Genomic DNA, 18248 nt, shown 5'->3' with positions numbered 1-18248 from the left:
CAAAACAAACTTCAAATAAGAGACTTTTGGGTTGTCTTCCATTTCTGTATTTCTGTTATTACCCACATTATATATTTGTGAAGTCACTAAGAGTAGGGTCATACTTTTTACACCTGGCACATGGCGAATGACTTGAATTTAGAGTTTCTCTAAATGTGCTCTAAGCAGAATCACCAAGGAGCTATCTCACTGGGAGAAACCAAGAGGGAGACAAATTACTTGCCTTTCCCTAGGGAGAGAGGGGAACCCTCTTCTTTTGCCATGCTAAGAAGCAAACTTGGGCTTTGGTGCCCGTTAGGCAGGTATTCTACCATGTTGAGCTGAGCCACCCTTTCCTTTGAACTACTGAGTAGAAATGGATGGGTTGTCTTAGGGGCCCTGAGGCCTGTCACTGCAGGCTAAGGGAACGCTTGCTGATGGCATACTCAATCTGCCAATGAGGCCCTATCTCCTGCCTGGCTGCCTTCCCAAGGCCTGTCCCTTATCTGGTCCTGCCCCACTGGTTTAGCTAGTAGCAAAATCACCAGATTATCATGTTATTTTCTCCCATCCTGATATATGAAAAGCTATATAATCTGGGGGGGGGGGGGCGGATCAGTGCAAAATAAAACTGCAAAGCTTATTAAGAATTTCAAGATGGAAACAGCAAGGTGTAACCCAAGCAAGGGGCCCGCAGGACTGGACAGGTCTCATACTCTTGAAGCCAGCCTTGATGAGATGGAATACAACACTCCTCAGAAGACCAAAAAGCAATCACAGAAACCTCAGCATGGGGACAGTTTCTCTCCAAAGTCCTCAACCACCCTGGGTTCTGCATTTTATTGCTGGTGGATTGCTAGCAAACACCCAGCTATTGTGGGATGCATCTCATCCACCAAATAGATGCTCAAGCCCAGTCTCCCAGGACCTATGAATGTGATGGTATCTGGAAATAGAGTCTGTTTTGGTCAAGTTAAGACAGGCCAATATGACTGATATCCTTACAAAAATGGGCAATTTGGACACAGACACAGATAGGCAAAGAGGGATGATGATGTGAACACACACATACAGCACAGGAAGGCAAAGACTGGAGTAATAACATATTACACCTGTAAGCCAAGGAATGCCAGGGGTGGGCAGCAAATCACCAGAAGGTAGGAGAGTGGCATGAGAGTTCCCTGAGAAGGAACCCATCCTGCCTTACACCTTGACCTCAGTCTCCCAACTACTAGTGCTTAAGCCACCCAATTTGTGGGGTTTCCGTACAGCAGCTGTAACCATCATCCCCTCCTCTCCGCCCCCCCCCCCCCCACCTACACACCTCAAAGCAGGAGCCTTCTGTTACCCTCCTGCCCTTCACAAGCTCTGACACGCCTGGAAAAGCGGTTGTCCCGTTAGGATTGGGACAAGTACGGGGCCAGGGCAATGCCACCTCTGTTTTTCAAGACTCTTTCTCCTATAGAGGTAGAGGGAAGGAATGAGAACCCTGGCCTCCTTGTCTCAGCTCCAAAGTAAAGGCAGAAGGTGCCTCTTCCCAGGGTTAGCGGGACCGTGGCCGGTTTGCTAGTCCTGACAAGGGGATGTCCCGCAATTGATGCAACGCTCAAGTTCATGGCCACAGGTAAATTTATCCTCTCTGCCCAGGGCAGCACCGGTTTGCTTCTTTCCTGCGCTTCTAACGCGCATCCAGCCGTTCTCTGGGCCGAGACCGGTCGGGGTTGGCGTCCCCGGTACTACGGGCTGTGGGGTCACGGGACAAGAGAAAGGGGAAGTGGGTCTTGGGGGCGGGGGTGCTGCTTTGTGAGGAAACAATTTGCAGAGACTGCTAAATTGGGAATCAGTCAAGCTGGCCCCCACTCAGGAGCCTGAAGCACCCTGAGTAAGGGACCTGCGCTTCCCCAGGGCCAAGTCACCGCAGTGCACCGAGACATGGCCGCCGAACCCCGACTCCGGGGCCGCAGCCGCGGACTCAGGATGACGCAACGGCGGCGGGTTGCATCAGCCCTCACCCACGTACTCAGCCCGCCTCTCCGCCTCTCTGCCGGGTGGATCCGGGCGCTGATTGGTCCACGTTAGGCAGTGACCTCTGCCTCAACCAATGGGCGGCAGCCACAGAGAGGGCTGACCGCAGAGCCCGGGCGCGGAGCGCCTATAAAAGGTGGCTGGGGCTGGGGCGCGCGCCCCAAAGACGCGAACCGTCGCTGCGAAGCTTTGGGCTGCTGCTACGCCGCCTGCCTGGCATCTCCAAGCGCAACCGAGTTCACAGCGCCGCCGGCATGGAGCCTGAGCCGGAACCCGAGCCGGTCACGCTCCTGGTGAAGAGCCCCAACCAGCGCCACCGCGACTTGGAGCTGAGCGGCGACCGCAGCTGGACGGTGGGCCGCCTCAAGGCCCACCTGAGCCGCGTCTACCCCGAGCGCCCGGTGAGAGGGGCCCCTGGGGAATGCCACGTCCGCCTCTTCTTCCGGGTAGCCTCTGCCTTCGCTGGCCTTCCCGCCGACGGCCGGTGCTGGCCCGGTCACTTCCTGCATCGCTGAGGCCCCCTCCTCCTGCCCTACCGCTGTGGGCGCCCCTCTCCTTGTCCAGCTGTCACCCCTTCTTTGCAGGCCGACATCCTTTCGCCTTCCCGATGAGCTGCCACCCCTGTCATTTCACCTCTTCTTGTCCCCAAATTCCCAAGGCTGTCACATTCCTGCCCCACCTCCCAGGCTTCTTCCGGATCCTCCAGATGTGGCTCCTAGCCCTAACCAAACCAGGGAAAAAGCACTTTGACCTTGGGTGAATCGTTTCGCCATCCAGGTCTGTTTTTCCCCAAACACCCGGGAGACTAGGTGTTCCCAATTAGGCTTGCGTCCAGTGGATAGAAATCAGAAACACACGCCGAGAAACGAGTTTTCTTAGTGCAGGCTTTCCGCGGGTTGCCAACCTGGGCCAGTGGCTGGAGGGTCAGGGTGAGTGCCCAGCGTGGACTCGGTCCTGAAGGTCCCCCGCCCAGAAGCAAGACGTGGCTCTTTCTTTTTCCCTCCTCCCCCCGCCCCCGTCCACCTTCCGCTGGCTGCCCCTCCCTGTCGCGCGGAACTCGGGAGTCCTTGCTCAGTTCCAGGGAGGAGCCCCGTGCACTTTCCAGCCAAGGGTGATTTAGAAGAGAAACAGCAGGAGTCGCCCTGCCTCTGGTCTTAAGACTTTGGGCCAGCTAGGGAGACTTCCTTGCTTTGTTTTGGTGACACATCTGTCAACAGCGCCCTTAGCGCCGCCCTCCCTTCCGCCCGCCCTCCTTCCCGCCACGTGATGGAGGCTGGGCGCCGGACCTTCCTTTATTTACTTTGTACTCGGTTGTTACGTAAGTGTCAGCAGTGTTTTTCACTGCCCACGAGTGTATTTCTCCATCCAACGGGAGAAGGCATCCGGACGGCAAAAGACGAGAGTTCTTTGAAGAGCTCCCACCTGCAGTAGCGCTGCTGTGTGTTTGGTTTTGTTCCACTTGGAAGAGAATGTAGAAGTGACTTTTCCTTCTGAATTAAGAAATTTCCTGTGGCTAGAGGTGTAGCTGAAGCAGTAGAGCGCCTGCCTAGCAAGCAGCAAAGCCCTGAGTTCAAACCTCAGTCCCACCAAACAAAAAAAAAAAAAAAAAGAAATTTCCTTCCTTTGAGGTGAGCTCCCATTCCAGTGTCTTTTAAAACTCACCTTGGCACTCTTCAGTTTCACCATAGGCGCTTCCAAAAAAGCAGGTGGCCTTGTTGCTGGGAGAGATGGATGTTAGGGCACCCAAATAGGTACAACAGTAGTCTCTTCTTGCATCATTTGTAAAGTGCTGTGTTTTGAGAGAGTGTCCCGTGGGCACTGTTGAGTCTGAAGCCCTAAGATTGTAAATATAAAAGATCTCCCATATACACAAATCTGTGTTTAAAAACTATTATGGCAGAAACATTCTCATCATTTGTTTTTTGTAGCTTAAAATGGTGTCATGTGAGAAGCCCTTCTTTATAGTAGCTGTGTGCTTCACATTTGTTTTCAAATCAGCCTTTTGGTGAGGACAGAGTGTCCATTCAGGCCCTTGAACTGGGGAAACAATTCAAATCAACAGGCAACTGTGGTTTTCAAACCTTTTCTGCTGGCAGACTCCACACCACAATAGTATTTTGCAAATTCATGGGTATAGCATTTTATCTGTAGTCACTGAGGACAATGGTGAACCCAGTATCTGGGAGTTTTTGTTTTAGGTGCACAGTGTCAGAAAGTTCTGCTGTACATTGTTAAGTAGATGCAGTTTTTGCTCTTTTCTTTGGTTTTAAACAACCTGCTTTATCATCCAAGGCTACAAAGAAAGCTTTAGTCCAAGGTTTACATAATTGGTTATTCTAGCAAGAGCAGGTTGACAAGTTGGTGATCTTTAGTGAGATTTGTATAAAAGCCTGTGGAGTTCCTATGACTTTAAAGTCACTTATGGAGGAAAAAAGGGACTCAAATTTTGACTTTAGCACCAGGTAACTTTGGATGAATCAGTTTTCAGATTTTCTTCCCTTAAAATAGGGATAGTACCTCTCACGGGGTTAGTACACAAATTGTTACCCATGTCTCATCTCTATAACTGTATGTCAGCCTGTCCTCTGGGGCTTATATTTAGAATTGCTTCATGTTGTTTTGAAGCAAGGCTTAGGCAGTTTGTGTGAAAGCTGATCTTGGGAGACCTTGGAGTTTTCTCTGAGGCCAAACCAGATTTTAAAGTTAATTGCTGTAGGAGCCCCACATACAATTTGGTTTTTAGTGGCAGAAAGTAGTTTCCCCTAGAATTAAGAAGTCAGGTATGTTGCCATAGTTTTTGTAGACTGGCGATAATTTGTCATTCTCAATTTATTTGCATGTTAGAGATCAGTTTAAAGTTAAGCACTTTCTAAATAAAAGTTTTATATATGAGCCTGTCAAAAGTGTTTTCCTGTGATACTTGGGAGAAGCACCTATAGTGAAGTTATTTGCATGAACTGATTTCCTCGTTTGAGTACTTTGGGGCTAAATGCTAACCCATGTTACTCTCTCTTTCCACAATCAGCGCCCAGAGGACCAGAGGTTAATTTATTCTGGAAAGCTGTTGTCAGATCACCAGTGTCTCAGGGACTTGCTTCCAAAGGTATTTAGTGGTACTTACACATTAACTGTGGAATGTTTTCAGCACTTACCAGGTTGAATTCAGGTTCTAAGGTATTCTCTATTACTTTAGCAGGAAAAACGGCATGTTTTACATCTGGTGTGCAATGTGAAAAGTCCCTCAAAAATGCCAGAAACCAGCACAAAGGTATGTCTGCTAATTCATGATTCTAACAGTCTTGACCCTTGGATTCTCAGAGGAGTAAAGGAAGTGGATAAAACTCAGAAGAGAGATTTTACAGCCTTTTTACCAAGTCCCATTTTATTTCTTCCCCAGGGCATCTCAGAAATTAGGAACTATATTACCAGAACAAGTGAGAATTTGGTGTAGTCAGAGTAAATATTCCATGAGTAATGTGTACATTACTCTGACTGCTGGGATGCCACCTGTACTCCAAATGAGCTAGCAAGGCACTTGAACATGGGTATTTATTGTGTTTACAGAGTATATTTCTTCTAAGGAGCCATTAATTTTTATAAAGAGTAAAAAAAATGGATAGGAAAAGGGGCAGTCTTTATTAAGTGATCCCTATTATTATGGCAGGCCTGGGCTTTGAACTCAGGGCTTCATTTTTACTAGGCAAGGGGTCTACCACTTGACCCACACCCCCAGCCCCCAAAATGTTTACTTAGATGTTTTGTTTTGTTTTGTTTTGATGGTACTGGGGTTTGAACTCAGGGCTTCATACTTGCTGGGCAGGCGCTCTGTCGCTTGAGCCACTCTGCCAGTCCTGATACATGGCATTAATATTTCACTGTGGTGGGGCACTCTAAATTTGTTTTAGAACTGTATTTCCTAATGCATCTCAACATGACATAGGAAATTCCCTTTCCTTTACATTGCTGACTGGGGTATAAATGTAAATCTTGTTGATCAAATTTAATTTTTAGAATTACTAATTTTAGCACCACAAGATGTGTAGAACATTTTCAGGAAGCTTTCCTACCAAGTTAACTGCATTGGAAGATTTTAGTGAAACTGCAGCATAGCTACCCTAGGGGGAAAAAAATCTAGATTTTTCAGTATCTATATTTTTTTGAACTGGTAGGCTCAAACCCAGGGCTTCATACACACTGGGTAAGTGCTCTACTTCTGAGCCATAGCCCCATCTCTAGTATCTATAAATTGAAAATTGTGTTAAACAAATTTCACAATATTTTTTGCCTAACATTTCCATCTATTTAATTTTGTTGAGTTCAGGAGTGGAGGTGGGGGGATATGCCGTTCACAGCAAAACAGTTCTTTGAGCTTGATTTTAGGCAGTTGCATCAGGTCTTTGTTCTGATGTTCCTATTACACTCAGGTTGCCGAATCCATGGAGTGGCCCAGTAGTCCTAATCAGGGGCAGTATCTTGGGGATTCCTCAAGTGACGGTTTAAGGCAAAGGGAAGGTCTTCGGAACCTTTCTCCCTCTGGATGGGAGAACATCTCAAGGTGAGTGTTAATGAAGAGCTAGGTTTCTACACCATGATGTTCCCTCACTTGCATCAATTTAAGGATAAGGTGCGTTTACACATGTATAGTCAGAGAACTTTGAGATGTTCAAGATGGCTTCACTTTGTTTCTTTTAATAGATTTTTTTTGTGGGACTGGGGTTTGAACTCAGGGTCTCATACTTGCTAGGCAGGTGTTCTTACCACTTGAGCCACTCTACCAGCCCAGTGGCTTTACTTTGAAGATCTCTTAGTAGTTAATATTTTTTGATACACAGCCTTTTAAGAGATGCAGGTGTTTTACAGGCTTTTGGCTTCCTGTGTAGGCATGCTTCCCATTGAGCTGACCACTCGGTTGCCCTGTGATAGAAAATTAGTACTGCTGAAACAGAAACAGCTGTTGTCAGAGTTGTGCAGCTGCTTTGCTGACCACCTTCGTGCTTTATCATAACAAAGGGAGACAAAAGGTGAGCAGACTGAGGAGTGTTTTCCAGGTGGCCGAGGTACTCAGAGAAAAGGCCATTTCTCTAGAGCAAGTAGAGCTCTTCTTTAGAGTGAAAGCCATAGTGTTTACATGCCCTACTGTTTGGGTTTTTAAAAGTGCTTTAGGAAAAAATAAACTACAGCTGAGATTCTGTAACTGTTGAATTCCCCTGTTCTCCTTTTCCTAGTAGGCTTTTTTTTTTTTTTGGTCTTTTTATTTTTTGAGACAGAATCTCGCTATGTAGCTCTGCCTCAACCCCCCAAGTTCTGGAATCATAGGTGTGTGCCACTATGCCCTGCTCCCTTAGTAGTTCTTATATTTGTTTTTGTTTTCTGTCACTGAACAATTCCCCAAGTCCATTATATTTGAATTTTGATAACCCAGGTGTTTGAGGAAGGAGTACTTTTTTTCCTGAATAGAAATTTCAAATATACACAAAAGTAGACCAATAATGATCAAAGGGTGCCACACTTGCTTCATCTCTTGTCCCCTTCTCCCCCTTTTTTGAAGTATTAAAAAGTAATTTTCAGACATCTTTTCATTTCATCCCCTCACATTTCAGTATGTAACTGTAAAAACCTTTTAGTTATCTTGCATAGCAATGCCATAATGAGATGTAACAGAATTTTAAAAGTACTTTTATCATCTCATTTCCATGCACTTTTTTAAATAATCCAAAAACAGTACCATAAAGGGCTGGGGATATAGCTCAGTGTTAGAATGCTTGCCTAGCATGCACAAGGCCCTGAGTTCTAGCCCCAGCACCACAAAAACAAGACCAGTATCATACTAAGGCTTTCTTGTATTAGAATACAAGTTAGAAAAACTGGGTAAAAAAGACTGTCAGCATGTACATTGGGTAATTGGATACATTATTGGATAGAAAATTTAAAATTGTTTTCCTTATTCTAGCTGTTCAACTTGAGAATTGAGGCCTGTATCTGAGTGCTTGAATTTCACTATATTTAAGTGTATTGACTTCATTCAACAAATATTTGCTGAACAGCTAGTGCATATAACCTGAAGTGTATGCAGGGATGACCGCATAATTTGTAGTCTTCCCACAATTCTGTGACAGTTTCACTTTTGTGAAGCATTGCTAAAGGAGCTCACTGTAAGAAGCACAAGCCAGGTGACTCCCACTCGCCTGCTGTAAACAGGTGAAGGCTGATATATGACTGAAAAAACCATGAGTTTGGCATCAAACAAACCATGTCTCAAGTCCAGCGCTGCTCCTTACTGGCTTGTGGCCTTGTGCAAATCTCTTGTCTTTGTTGAGCTGTACTTGAGCTCCTCTCTGTAACACCAGTTTGAGATCTCTCCCCACAAGGTTGTTGGGGATCCAGCAACCTGTCCAGGACATTCAGTTATCAATAAGGACACAATTATGTGATGCCACATGCACATATAACTCCACCACAGTAAATTCAGATCTAGGGATTGAGGGGAGGAGTGGATGATGGGAAAAGGGGAGAGATTTCTTTCAGGGTGATGGTGAATTTAGTCCTGCAGTGAGATTTTCTGATTTGGGGGGGTAGGAGATTACTTAACCTGGAAAGGTTCAGCTTGTTTGTGCATCTGTGCACAAAACAAGCAGCAGTTCTCTGTTGACAACCTGACAAGATCCTAGTGCAGGACAGGGCTCTTGTTTTCCGTGGGATCTGAATCATGGTAGGAGGACTTTGTCATTCAGCTCGAGTTACACAGGTGCGTCATTACTACATAACTGCCATTCTTCTATCTCCTTGATTTGAATTCCTAATTTTAATTTAGTTTTTGGTTATTCATACCCAACCAACTCAAGATGTGTTTGTTTTGTTTTAATCTGTGTGTAGGCCTGAAGCTGTCCAGCAGGCATTCCAAGGCCTGGGGCCTGGTTTCCCTAGCTACACAACCTACGGGTGGCTGCAGCTTTCCTGGTTCCAGCAGATCTATGCACGACAGTACTACATGCAGTAGTGAGTCTTTTGCCCTGCTGAGTGTGGTCCATGTTCAGGATGGAGGGATAAGGGTGTTTTCTCTGCTCTTTCTGGTTGTGAGCAGAGTAGAGTAAATGACGGCTGCTTTCTTATTTGTGAATAGTTGCAGGGTGCTTGTCTAATAAGGCATAGTTTAATGCCTTTATTAAAGTTATCTCTTATATATGTTACCTCTTTTAATTTGCCTTATCCTTAATGTTTTGTGAAAATTTTAATTTGCTAAGGCACCATAATTTTATAGTGGTCTTGATATTTAATTCCAGATAAAATTTACCATATGGCTTTTCTTAGAAAAGGCATTTATAGGTATGACTGTTAGTAAAAATGTTCTTTGCTAAGTTGAACAAAAATCAAGTGGATGTGTACCTAGTTAGAGCTCTTACCAGTGAAAAACCCCTTGTAAATAAGGTTATAAAAGCCATGGTCTTCAAAGTGCTTTCCCTCAACAGTATCTGCCTCTATTATTTTAGTTTAGCTGCCACTGCTGCGTCGGGATCTTTTGTACCATCACCAAGTGCACAAGAGATACCTGTAGTCTCTGCACCTGCTCCAGCCCCTATTCCCAACCAGTTTCCAGCTGAAAACCAGCCAGTCAATCAGAACGCAGCTCCACAGGTGGTTGTTAATCCTGGAGCCAATCAGAACTTGCGGATGAATGCACAAGGTGGCCCTATTGTGGAGGAAGAAGATGAGATAAATCGGGACTGGTTGGATTGGACCTATTCAGCTGCTACATTTTCCGTCTTCCTCAGTATCCTCTACTTCTACTCCTCCATGAGCAGATTCCTCATGGTCATGGGGGCCACCATTGTTATGTACCTGTAAGCACATGGTTTCTCTCTCCTTTTCCTCCTTCGCTGAAAGTTATCCTATACTGCAACCCAAATCAAGTTCAGATTTTCTCTTTCGAGTGACTCCGTCACTATTGAAGGAGGTTTGTTTAATGATGTCTCATTTTGGCACTTTCAGTGTCATGGCGTGGTTATGCATTGCTCAGAACACACAATCATGCTAGTGTATGGAGAATATTCTTTATTTTCCTCAAGATAAGTTACCTTCCAGCTCATGAACCACAGTAACACAACCATATCAAGGCATGGAAAATTGTAGTTGCTTTCAGTAAGAACATACTTTTTTTTTTTTTCATGCTATAGTTGTCTTGCAAGATCAAGGTCAGGCAGTGACTGTTAGCATAGCCTGAAGGATCATGGAACTTTGACAGAGTCGATGTTTGCTTTAGCTGTGGTCTAGAGCATAGTTCCCAACGGGGTGATTTTGAGGTCATTTGACAATGTCTGGAGACATTTTCGGTTGTCACACCTAGAGAAAGGGTGGTCCCGCTGGCATGCAGTGGGTAGAAGCAAAGGATGCTGCTAAGCTTTCTGTCACATGCAGCACACCTCCACTGTAGAGTCCCAGCCCCTCATGTCCTAGCACCAAAGTGAAAAGGCTTGGCCTGGAGCATAGGTCTTTGTGGCTGGAACTGAAAGAAGGAATTTTTCCTTTATAATAAAAATGGACATGTATTTTAGTTTTTAACAGTAAAAATAAGAAATATCTAGAATATACAGATAAAACATATATCCACAATTATTGCTAATATTTTGTCATACTTGTTTCAAGACTTGGATTTAAATAGATTTTCCAGATAAAGCTTTCAGTCAGTTCTTTCTGTAGTCACCAAGTTTAGGTCATTATCATATTATACTATACATACGTAATTACATCTTAGCGTGTGAGTGTATCTTCCCCCTCTGTTGAGGTTTCCAAATGTAAAGTCTAGTTCAGATACTGTGTGCCACATGCTGTTTTGTTGCTGAGGTATAGAACACAGACCCTGCCCTCAAGAACCTGAGGCCACGAGAAAGTCTAGGGGACTTTCTCTTGTGATGGGGTGGCTGTGCAGCTGGTCTTGCTGTGTGACTAGAGGAGTGGAGCCTTAGACTCTTGAGTGGATCCCACTGTGGCATTGGCTAAGATGGACTTGTATGTGCTTCCTTTGAAGGCATCATGTTGGGTGGTTTCCATTCAGACAAAGGCCACTTCAGAACTTCCTAGATGATGGACCTCGGCCGGAAGCTGCAAATCAGGACCCCAACAATAACCTGCAGGTATGGAGCCTCTGCTGCGGGCTCTCCAATCCTGAACCTCTACATTGCCAGCGCTGTGCCTTCCATTTTATTAGGCCAAATTGTCATGATTTCTTTAAATTTATTCTTAGAGCAGCGGCTATTTTTAAAACTTTGAATATGCCATAGAATTCATCAGGTGTTTTTGTCATGTGGCAATTAGCATTTTTGCATATGTAAGTAGTGTTTTACACTCACATTTTGAGATTCAATGGTATATAATAGTGTTACACCATGGAAACTGCTAACAGATAGCTATTCTAATTAAGGATTAGGCACATAAGCACATCTCACAGAATAGATTTCCTAGAAAATAATGTACAGAAATAGAATATTTGTTTTTTGTTTTTGTTTTTTTTTCATTTTTCTTTTATTATTCATATGTGCATACAAGGCTTGGTTCATTTCTCCCCACTGCCCCCACCCCCTCCCTTATCACCCACTCCGCCCCCTCCCTCTCCCCCCCTCCAAATACCCAGCAGAAACTATTTTGCCCTTATTTCTAATTTTGTTGTAGAGAGAGTATAAGCAATAATAGGAAGGAACAAGGGTTTTTGCTGGTTGAGATAAGGATAGCTATACAGGGCATTGACTCACATTGATTTCCTGTGTGTGGGTGTTACCTTCTAGGTTAATTCTTTTTGATCTAACCTTTTCTCTAGTACCTGTTCCCCTTTTCCTATTGGCCTCAGTTGCTTTAAGGTATCTGCTTTAGTTTCTCTGCATTAAGGGCAACAAATGCTAGCTAGTGTTTTAGGTGTCTTACCTATCCTCACCCCTTCCTTGTGTGCTCTCGCTTTTATCATGTGCTCATAGTCCAATCCCCTTGTTGTGTTTGCCCTTGATCTAATGTCCACATATGAGGGAGAACATACAATTTTTGGTCTTTTGGGCCAGGCTAACCTCACTCAGAATGATGTTCTCCAATTCCATCCATTTACCAGCGAATGATAACATTTCGTTCTTCTTCATGGCTGCATAAAATTCCATTGTGTATAGATACCACATTTTCTTAATCCATTCGTCAGTGGTGGGGCATCTTGGCTGCTTCCATAACTTGGCTATTGTGAATAGTGCCGCAATAAGCATGGATGTGCAGGTGCCTCTGGAATAACAGTCTTTTGGGTATATCCCCAAGAGTGGTATTGCTGGATCAAATGGTAGATTGATGTCCAGCTTTTTAAGTAGCCTCCAAATTTTTTTCCAGAGTGGTTGTACTAGTCTATATTCCCACCAACAGTGTAAGAGGGTTCCTTTTTCCCCGCATCCTCGCCAACACCTGTTGGTGGTGGTGTTGCTGATGATGGCTGTTCTAACAGGGGTGAGGTGGAATCTTAGCGTGGTTTTAATTTGCACAGAAATAGAATATTTGTAAGGCAGATAAATGCATGATCCTAAAGGAGATACTTTTATAAAAAAAATTGTCTCCATAGTAAGTTTTCAGAACTCCAGGTTTCTATTATTGATTTCTTAACTCAGAGCACTGCCAAAATTAGAATAATATCTATGTTTAATTAGTGGTGAAGCTAATTACTAACACTTGACAGTAGTTGGAACAAGTTGCTTCATTTGCTCTGGGTACATGCAAATATTCATGAAATACTCAAAACTCTTGAAAGGTCACCAGCAACAGTAGTGCTATGTAAACCCAAGAAGAGCCTCATACAAACCGGGTCATCACTCCTCAGGGCTGGCTGCCCTGGCTGGCTGGCTGGCTGGTTTCTGGGAGTCTGGGCCAAGGGCCAGGTATCTACCCTGCCACCTACATGCATTACTTGGTGTTCATCATGTCCCAAATATTCTCCTTGTTTCATCACCTGCAGGAAGGTGCCGATCCTGATCCTGAATCGGAGGACCCCAACCGCCTCCCCCCAGACCGGGATGTGTTGGGTGCTGAGCAGACTAGTCCCTCATTTGTGAGCACAGCATGGCTTGTCTTCAAGACTTTCTTCGCCTCTCTTCTTCCAGAAGGCCCTCCAGCCATAGCAAACTGACAGCACTTGGCTCTAGCAGCTTGAGGCTTCAATGGGCATGGACTGGATCTAGACTCCAGCTGAATTTCTTCACCTGGATGTGACACCACCCAGAGTCATTGAAAACTGATGAGGATGATGATAAGCTTTTGTGATCAAGCAAAAGCACAAAGTAAGACATGAGGCCGTGATAGAAACTGATGAACAAAAACTGCCCAGGGCTTCTCATGTCGTTATTCTGAAGAGCTTTAATATATACTGTATGTAGTTCAATAGGCACTGTAAGTAGCAGGCATTAGGTATGTCGCATGTTAATGCCTGAAGAACCTCCCCCAGATGTGTGTCTGCATGTGTGTTGTACATAGAAGTCATAGATGCAGAAATAGTTCTGCTGGTACGATTTGATTCCTGTTGGAATGTTTAAATTACACTAAGTGTACTACTTTATACAATCAGTGAAATTGCTAGACATGTTAGCAGGACTTTTCTAGGAAAGACTTGTGTATAATTGCTTTTTAAAATGCAGTGCTTTAAACCAAGGGGACTTTGCAGAGGTGGAAACCTTTGCTGAGTTTCTGTTCAATAAAGTTTTACTATGAATGATTGTGGCAGAGACTCCTGTTATCCTGGCAGCGTACTCTGTGTCCATTGTTACTAGAGGGTCAAAAATTAATTTCCTGATGCTTAAGTAACCCAGCTGCTTCTTTATGTAGAAGAACTGTTTGTGTTAGGGGAAATGATAAGGTAAGGCCATAGAATTTTTAAGTTACAAGATTATGCTTGTGTGTGCACCCACTTCCTGACTTAAAGGTCACAGACTTAAGTAGGAATCCACCAAGGTTAAATTACCCAAGTTTAAAGCCAGGGGCATTAAGTGCCTTCCACCTTGGCAATTGTGCAGTAGTGTCACCACTCAAGTGGCAACTTTTGTACACTGAGCTTCCTTTTGTGATTTTAATTCCTTAATTTTGTAACTAATTTTATTAAAAGCAAAATTCTGTGTGTTTCTATGAGTAGTGTTATGGGTAGAATGCTAAAGGCTTGATCAATGTTCTTTTGACAAAGTAAATGGCCTTTGGTGTCATGGTTGTGATCATTTAAATTAATCCTTACTAGGAATAGTGTATATATCACATGAGCAGTTCATAGCAAGATGCTGGGTAGATAGGTGTTTATGTATCTTTGTGCTTTCAGAAGGTAATTAAAGAGTTAATTGGCAGAAAGTTTCAAATGACAGCCTCAGAATAAAGTGCTATTAGAAAACAGTGGTGATATTGAGGGACTGTAACAGGTGACATTTACTTGAAGATGGAAGAGGCTCCAGACAGGAGTTCATATGAAGAGTTCTGTGGATGAGGAAGTGGGTGCGAAGTGAGGGGAAGAGTGTGCACAGGGAGAGAAGGGTCACAGCAGGTGCAAAGCATAGTGTGGGACTTGACTGTCTTGCCAAACAGCTAGAGCTGGGCTCTGTTTGGATCTAGGTCTTGGTGGCTTGGGAAAGCAAGCATTAAGGATTCGTAAAGTCTTGAGTGGAAAGGCCTGTTGCTTTCCAGAGGCAAGAGCACTGCCACTTGATGCAGGGGCTGAGGCAGGCCATTGGCAGTGCCCATCTCCTGTTTCTAGGAATGGTGCACCCCTGTTATAGGTTATGAGTTAAACTCTGCATTCCACAGCCCCCTAACCAATAGTACCAGCCAATTTTATATGCCTTAGTTTTTTGTTTGTTTGTTTTGTTGGTGGGTACTGGGGGTTGAACTCAGGTCATATGCCTTAGTTTAACTGAAGTGTTCTAAGACATGAAATACATAGTCACCCAGATTCCAGCCTTTTAGAAAGATTCAATTAGGATAGTCTATGGTGATGTTTTGCATATTTCCACTGCCACATCAAGCAGGGCCTGCCAGTGTCCTCTTTACTCATACAAGTGAGAGTTGTCAGTGCTGTTACCAAATCAGATTAGAGAACAATTTCAGGAATTCTGGACCAATTCAGAAAACTCATCCTGAAGAATTCTTTTCCTCTCCAAGTACTCTTGGCACCCAACTCTGTATTAGTTCCAGTTCTACCAGAGAAAACGGAACAGTAGGATATGTAGTAGTTCCCACTGATCAGTAAAGGGTATGTTTTAAGGCTCCCACCAGTACCAAACCTATCCGATAACTAGGATGACTACTAAGTGACTAATGGGCAGGAATGGGTACACTGGACAAGGACAAGTCATGCCCCAGCAAGGTAGTCTGAGATCATGCTATTCAGACTGGTGTATAATGTAAAAACTTACGAGTTACTTCTAGAATTTTCCACTTAATGTTTTTGTAAGATAGTTCATGGTGGGTAACTGAAACTGTGGATACGAGGAACTACTGATTGGAAAGAATTGGCTTACATGGTTGTGGGGACTAGCTAGACAATTCTGAAATCAGAGCAAGTGGGCAAGAGCTGATGCCACAGTCCCCAGGCCTAATTATTTCTTCCTCAGAAACCAGTTAGAGCCCTTCCTAACCCCACAAGGTTAAGAACTCAGGTTCTTAAGGCCTTTCAACTGTGAGGAAAAAAAGAATGAGCTTCACATTCCCAGCCCAAGTTCTGCAGAAGGGACCTGAAAGCTTCTATGTTTGCGCTGAAAGAAACCTTATATCCTGGGCAGCTGCAGACTGAGATTTCTGAAAACGAAGCCCAAAACCTTATCTTGGAAGTGGCTGAATTACAATGCAAAGTGAATTCCTAATTTTGCTGGGTGTCTTCTGGATACTAAAGGTGTAGAATAATGGTGAAAGGAATATAAAGTGGGGTTGGCTAGATTGAGCTCCTTAACAGAGATTCTGGATTTGATGCTTTGAAATGAGGGCTTAAGAAGGACTCTAACTGGGTGGTTAATGGTTGGATGACTGAAACATGGAACCCAAGGTGGCCTACACTAAATAAAATTGGCATGCCAGAACTGCATTGGTATACTTTAGAGGAAGTATCCAAACGCTTAGAGAGACTATAAGGTTACTGTCACCTGCTTCCCCAACCTGGGGATGTCCAGACGACATACCTTGCATTATAACTGTAGAAATCTGTGAAGGAGCCCTAAACATCACCAAAGAGCTTGGGGGGGGTCTCCCTTTTTATAGGTCAAAAGTTATAATGAGAACTTGCCACTGATCTGGTATACTACATACAATGAAGATAATTTGGTCCCGGAGTGGCAGGGACCAAATGGCAAAGACCAGGTAGAGGTGGTTATCATTGAAGAGCAGAGTCAAACAGTAATCCAAACAGTTCATTTGCAGAGACATATGGCAGTGGCTAGTTGATTACTATGTTATTCCTAGAAAAGGGAGAAAGGAGCAGTTGACTAAGTTCTCACTTGATCCTAATAGCAGAAAAATTCTAGGACAAGTGAACAAAGTCAAATCTGAATCATAAAAACAATCACAGCTCCTCAACCAATTCCCACACTTGAGCCAGTTTACAGATCCAGAACTCCTCAAATGAAGGAGAATCTGGGTTCCCTGAGGAAGGACTCTGTCACACCATCAAAAATGTATGCTGTTAGTCTTTCAGTATAACTGCTCTCATTGTGAGAAAAGTAGAAGCTTTTAACTTGGTACTGTACCTTAATGGATGGTAAACTCTCAACCAGGGACCAGCAAGACCATGATCTGTCCATCATACACTGGGCCAGCCGGGCATGTACAGCAGCATCCATTGTCAAATGGAAGTGGTACACATGTGAACAGACCCAGAGAGCATAAGTTACAAGAAGAGGCGGCCTAAATGCCCATGGTCCCCACCCCTGACACTCCCACTCTTTCCTGGTCTGCACTAGCAGCCTTATGGGAGTGCCATGTGATAAGCTGATGGAGGAAGAAAGGAGTTTGGGCCTGGCTCACAGATGGTTCTGCACGTCATACAGTACTACCCAAAAGAGGACAGCTGTTGAATTATGGCCCTTTTCTGGGACATGCCTGAAGGGCATGGAGAAGGACTCTTCTCTGTGGGCAGAACTTTGAGCAGTGCAGGGTTTACTTGCTCTGGAGGAAAATAGCCAAGGTGTGAGTGTATACTGACCCATGGCATGGCCAGTGGTTTGGCACGTTGGTCTGGGACCTGGAAGGAGCATGACTGAGAAATTGGTGACAAGATCTGGGAAAAGCATACAGTTACACCTCTCTGACTAGGCAAAGAGCATGAAGACATTTGTGTCCTATGTGAATTCTCACAGACGGATGAGCTCCGTAGAGAGGGGTTTTAATAATCGGGTAGACAGGGCGACCTGTTTCTGGATATCAGTCAGCCTCTTTCCCTAGCCCACTCCTGTCATTGTCCAATGGGTTCATGAACCAAGGGACATGGGACATAGGTAGAAACTGGGATTTCCACTCCCCAAAGCCAACTTGGCTACAGCCACTGCTGAGAGCCCTGTCTGCCATTCACAGAGATGGAGCTAAGTTAAGATGTAGCCTCTTTCCAGGGCAATTGGCTAGCTACTTGCTCAGCTGTATTACATAGGACTGCCTCCACGTGGAAGGGGCATGTGGTATTTATAGTTCTCTGAAAGTGGTTGTTTCTGCCATATGTCTTCTCCATCTTCATAGTATTCCACCCACCACTGCTTCTGATCCAGGCACTTACTTCACAGCAAACCAAGTGTGACCATGAATCTATGTTCATAGAATCTGCTGGCTTATCATATCCCCTACTGAACTGGATCGAGTAGCATTCACCAAAATGTGTGTTCACCTGGAACCTGTGAATGTGACTTTATTTGGAAATAGGGAGACTGCAGAGATAACCAAGTTAGAATGAGGTAATACTGGGTAGTTACAAGAAGAGAGAAATTTGGACAGACACACAGAAGGAAAACAACCTTGCGAAGGCAGAATCAGAGATGAATGTTTCTGCTATAAGCCAACCAACATGAAGGATTGCCAACAACCATCAGAAGCCAGGAGAAGCAAGAGAGATTCTTCTCTAGAGATCCCAGAGGGAAAATTTCCCTGCCCATACCACTTCCAGCCCCTAGAACTCTGAGAAAGAATGTCTCTGTTGTGTTAAGTCACCCAATCTGTGATAATCTGTTACAGAAGTCCAAAAAAATAAATGGAGCTGTTATCCTAAAGCATTTGGCCTGTTA

At 44.4% G+C, this 18248-nt stretch overlaps 1 protein-coding gene across 2 annotated transcripts; it reads left to right on the top strand.

The window, feature by feature from the left end:
* The first annotated feature begins 2150 nt into the window (after positions 1-2150).
* Herpud1 (homocysteine inducible ER protein with ubiquitin like domain 1) lies at positions 2151-13723 on the top strand. Of its 2 annotated transcripts, none has more exons than XM_020164605.2 (8): positions 2151-2405; positions 5030-5107; positions 5201-5272; positions 6429-6559; positions 8878-9000; positions 9492-9842; positions 11027-11132; positions 12974-13723. In XM_020164605.2, the coding sequence occupies exons 1-8, from the start codon at positions 2259-2261 to the stop codon at positions 13142-13144; spliced, it is 1179 nt and encodes a 392-aa protein (XP_020020194.1). In that variant the 5' UTR covers positions 2151-2258; the 3' UTR covers positions 13145-13723. The 2 variants fall into 2 exon arrangements, with proteins under 2 accessions (XP_020020194.1, XP_020020193.1); XM_020164604.2 differs by having other exon boundaries at positions 2152-2405; positions 5198-5272.
* The last annotated feature ends 4525 nt before the right edge of the window (positions 13724-18248 follow it).

Source organism: Castor canadensis, chromosome 15 (genome assembly GCF_047511655.1).
Source record: "Castor canadensis chromosome 15, mCasCan1.hap1v2, whole genome shotgun sequence".
Lineage (NCBI taxonomy): Eukaryota > Metazoa > Chordata > Mammalia > Rodentia > Castoridae > Castor > Castor canadensis.
This window is presented reverse-complemented; position numbering and strand designations above follow the sequence as displayed.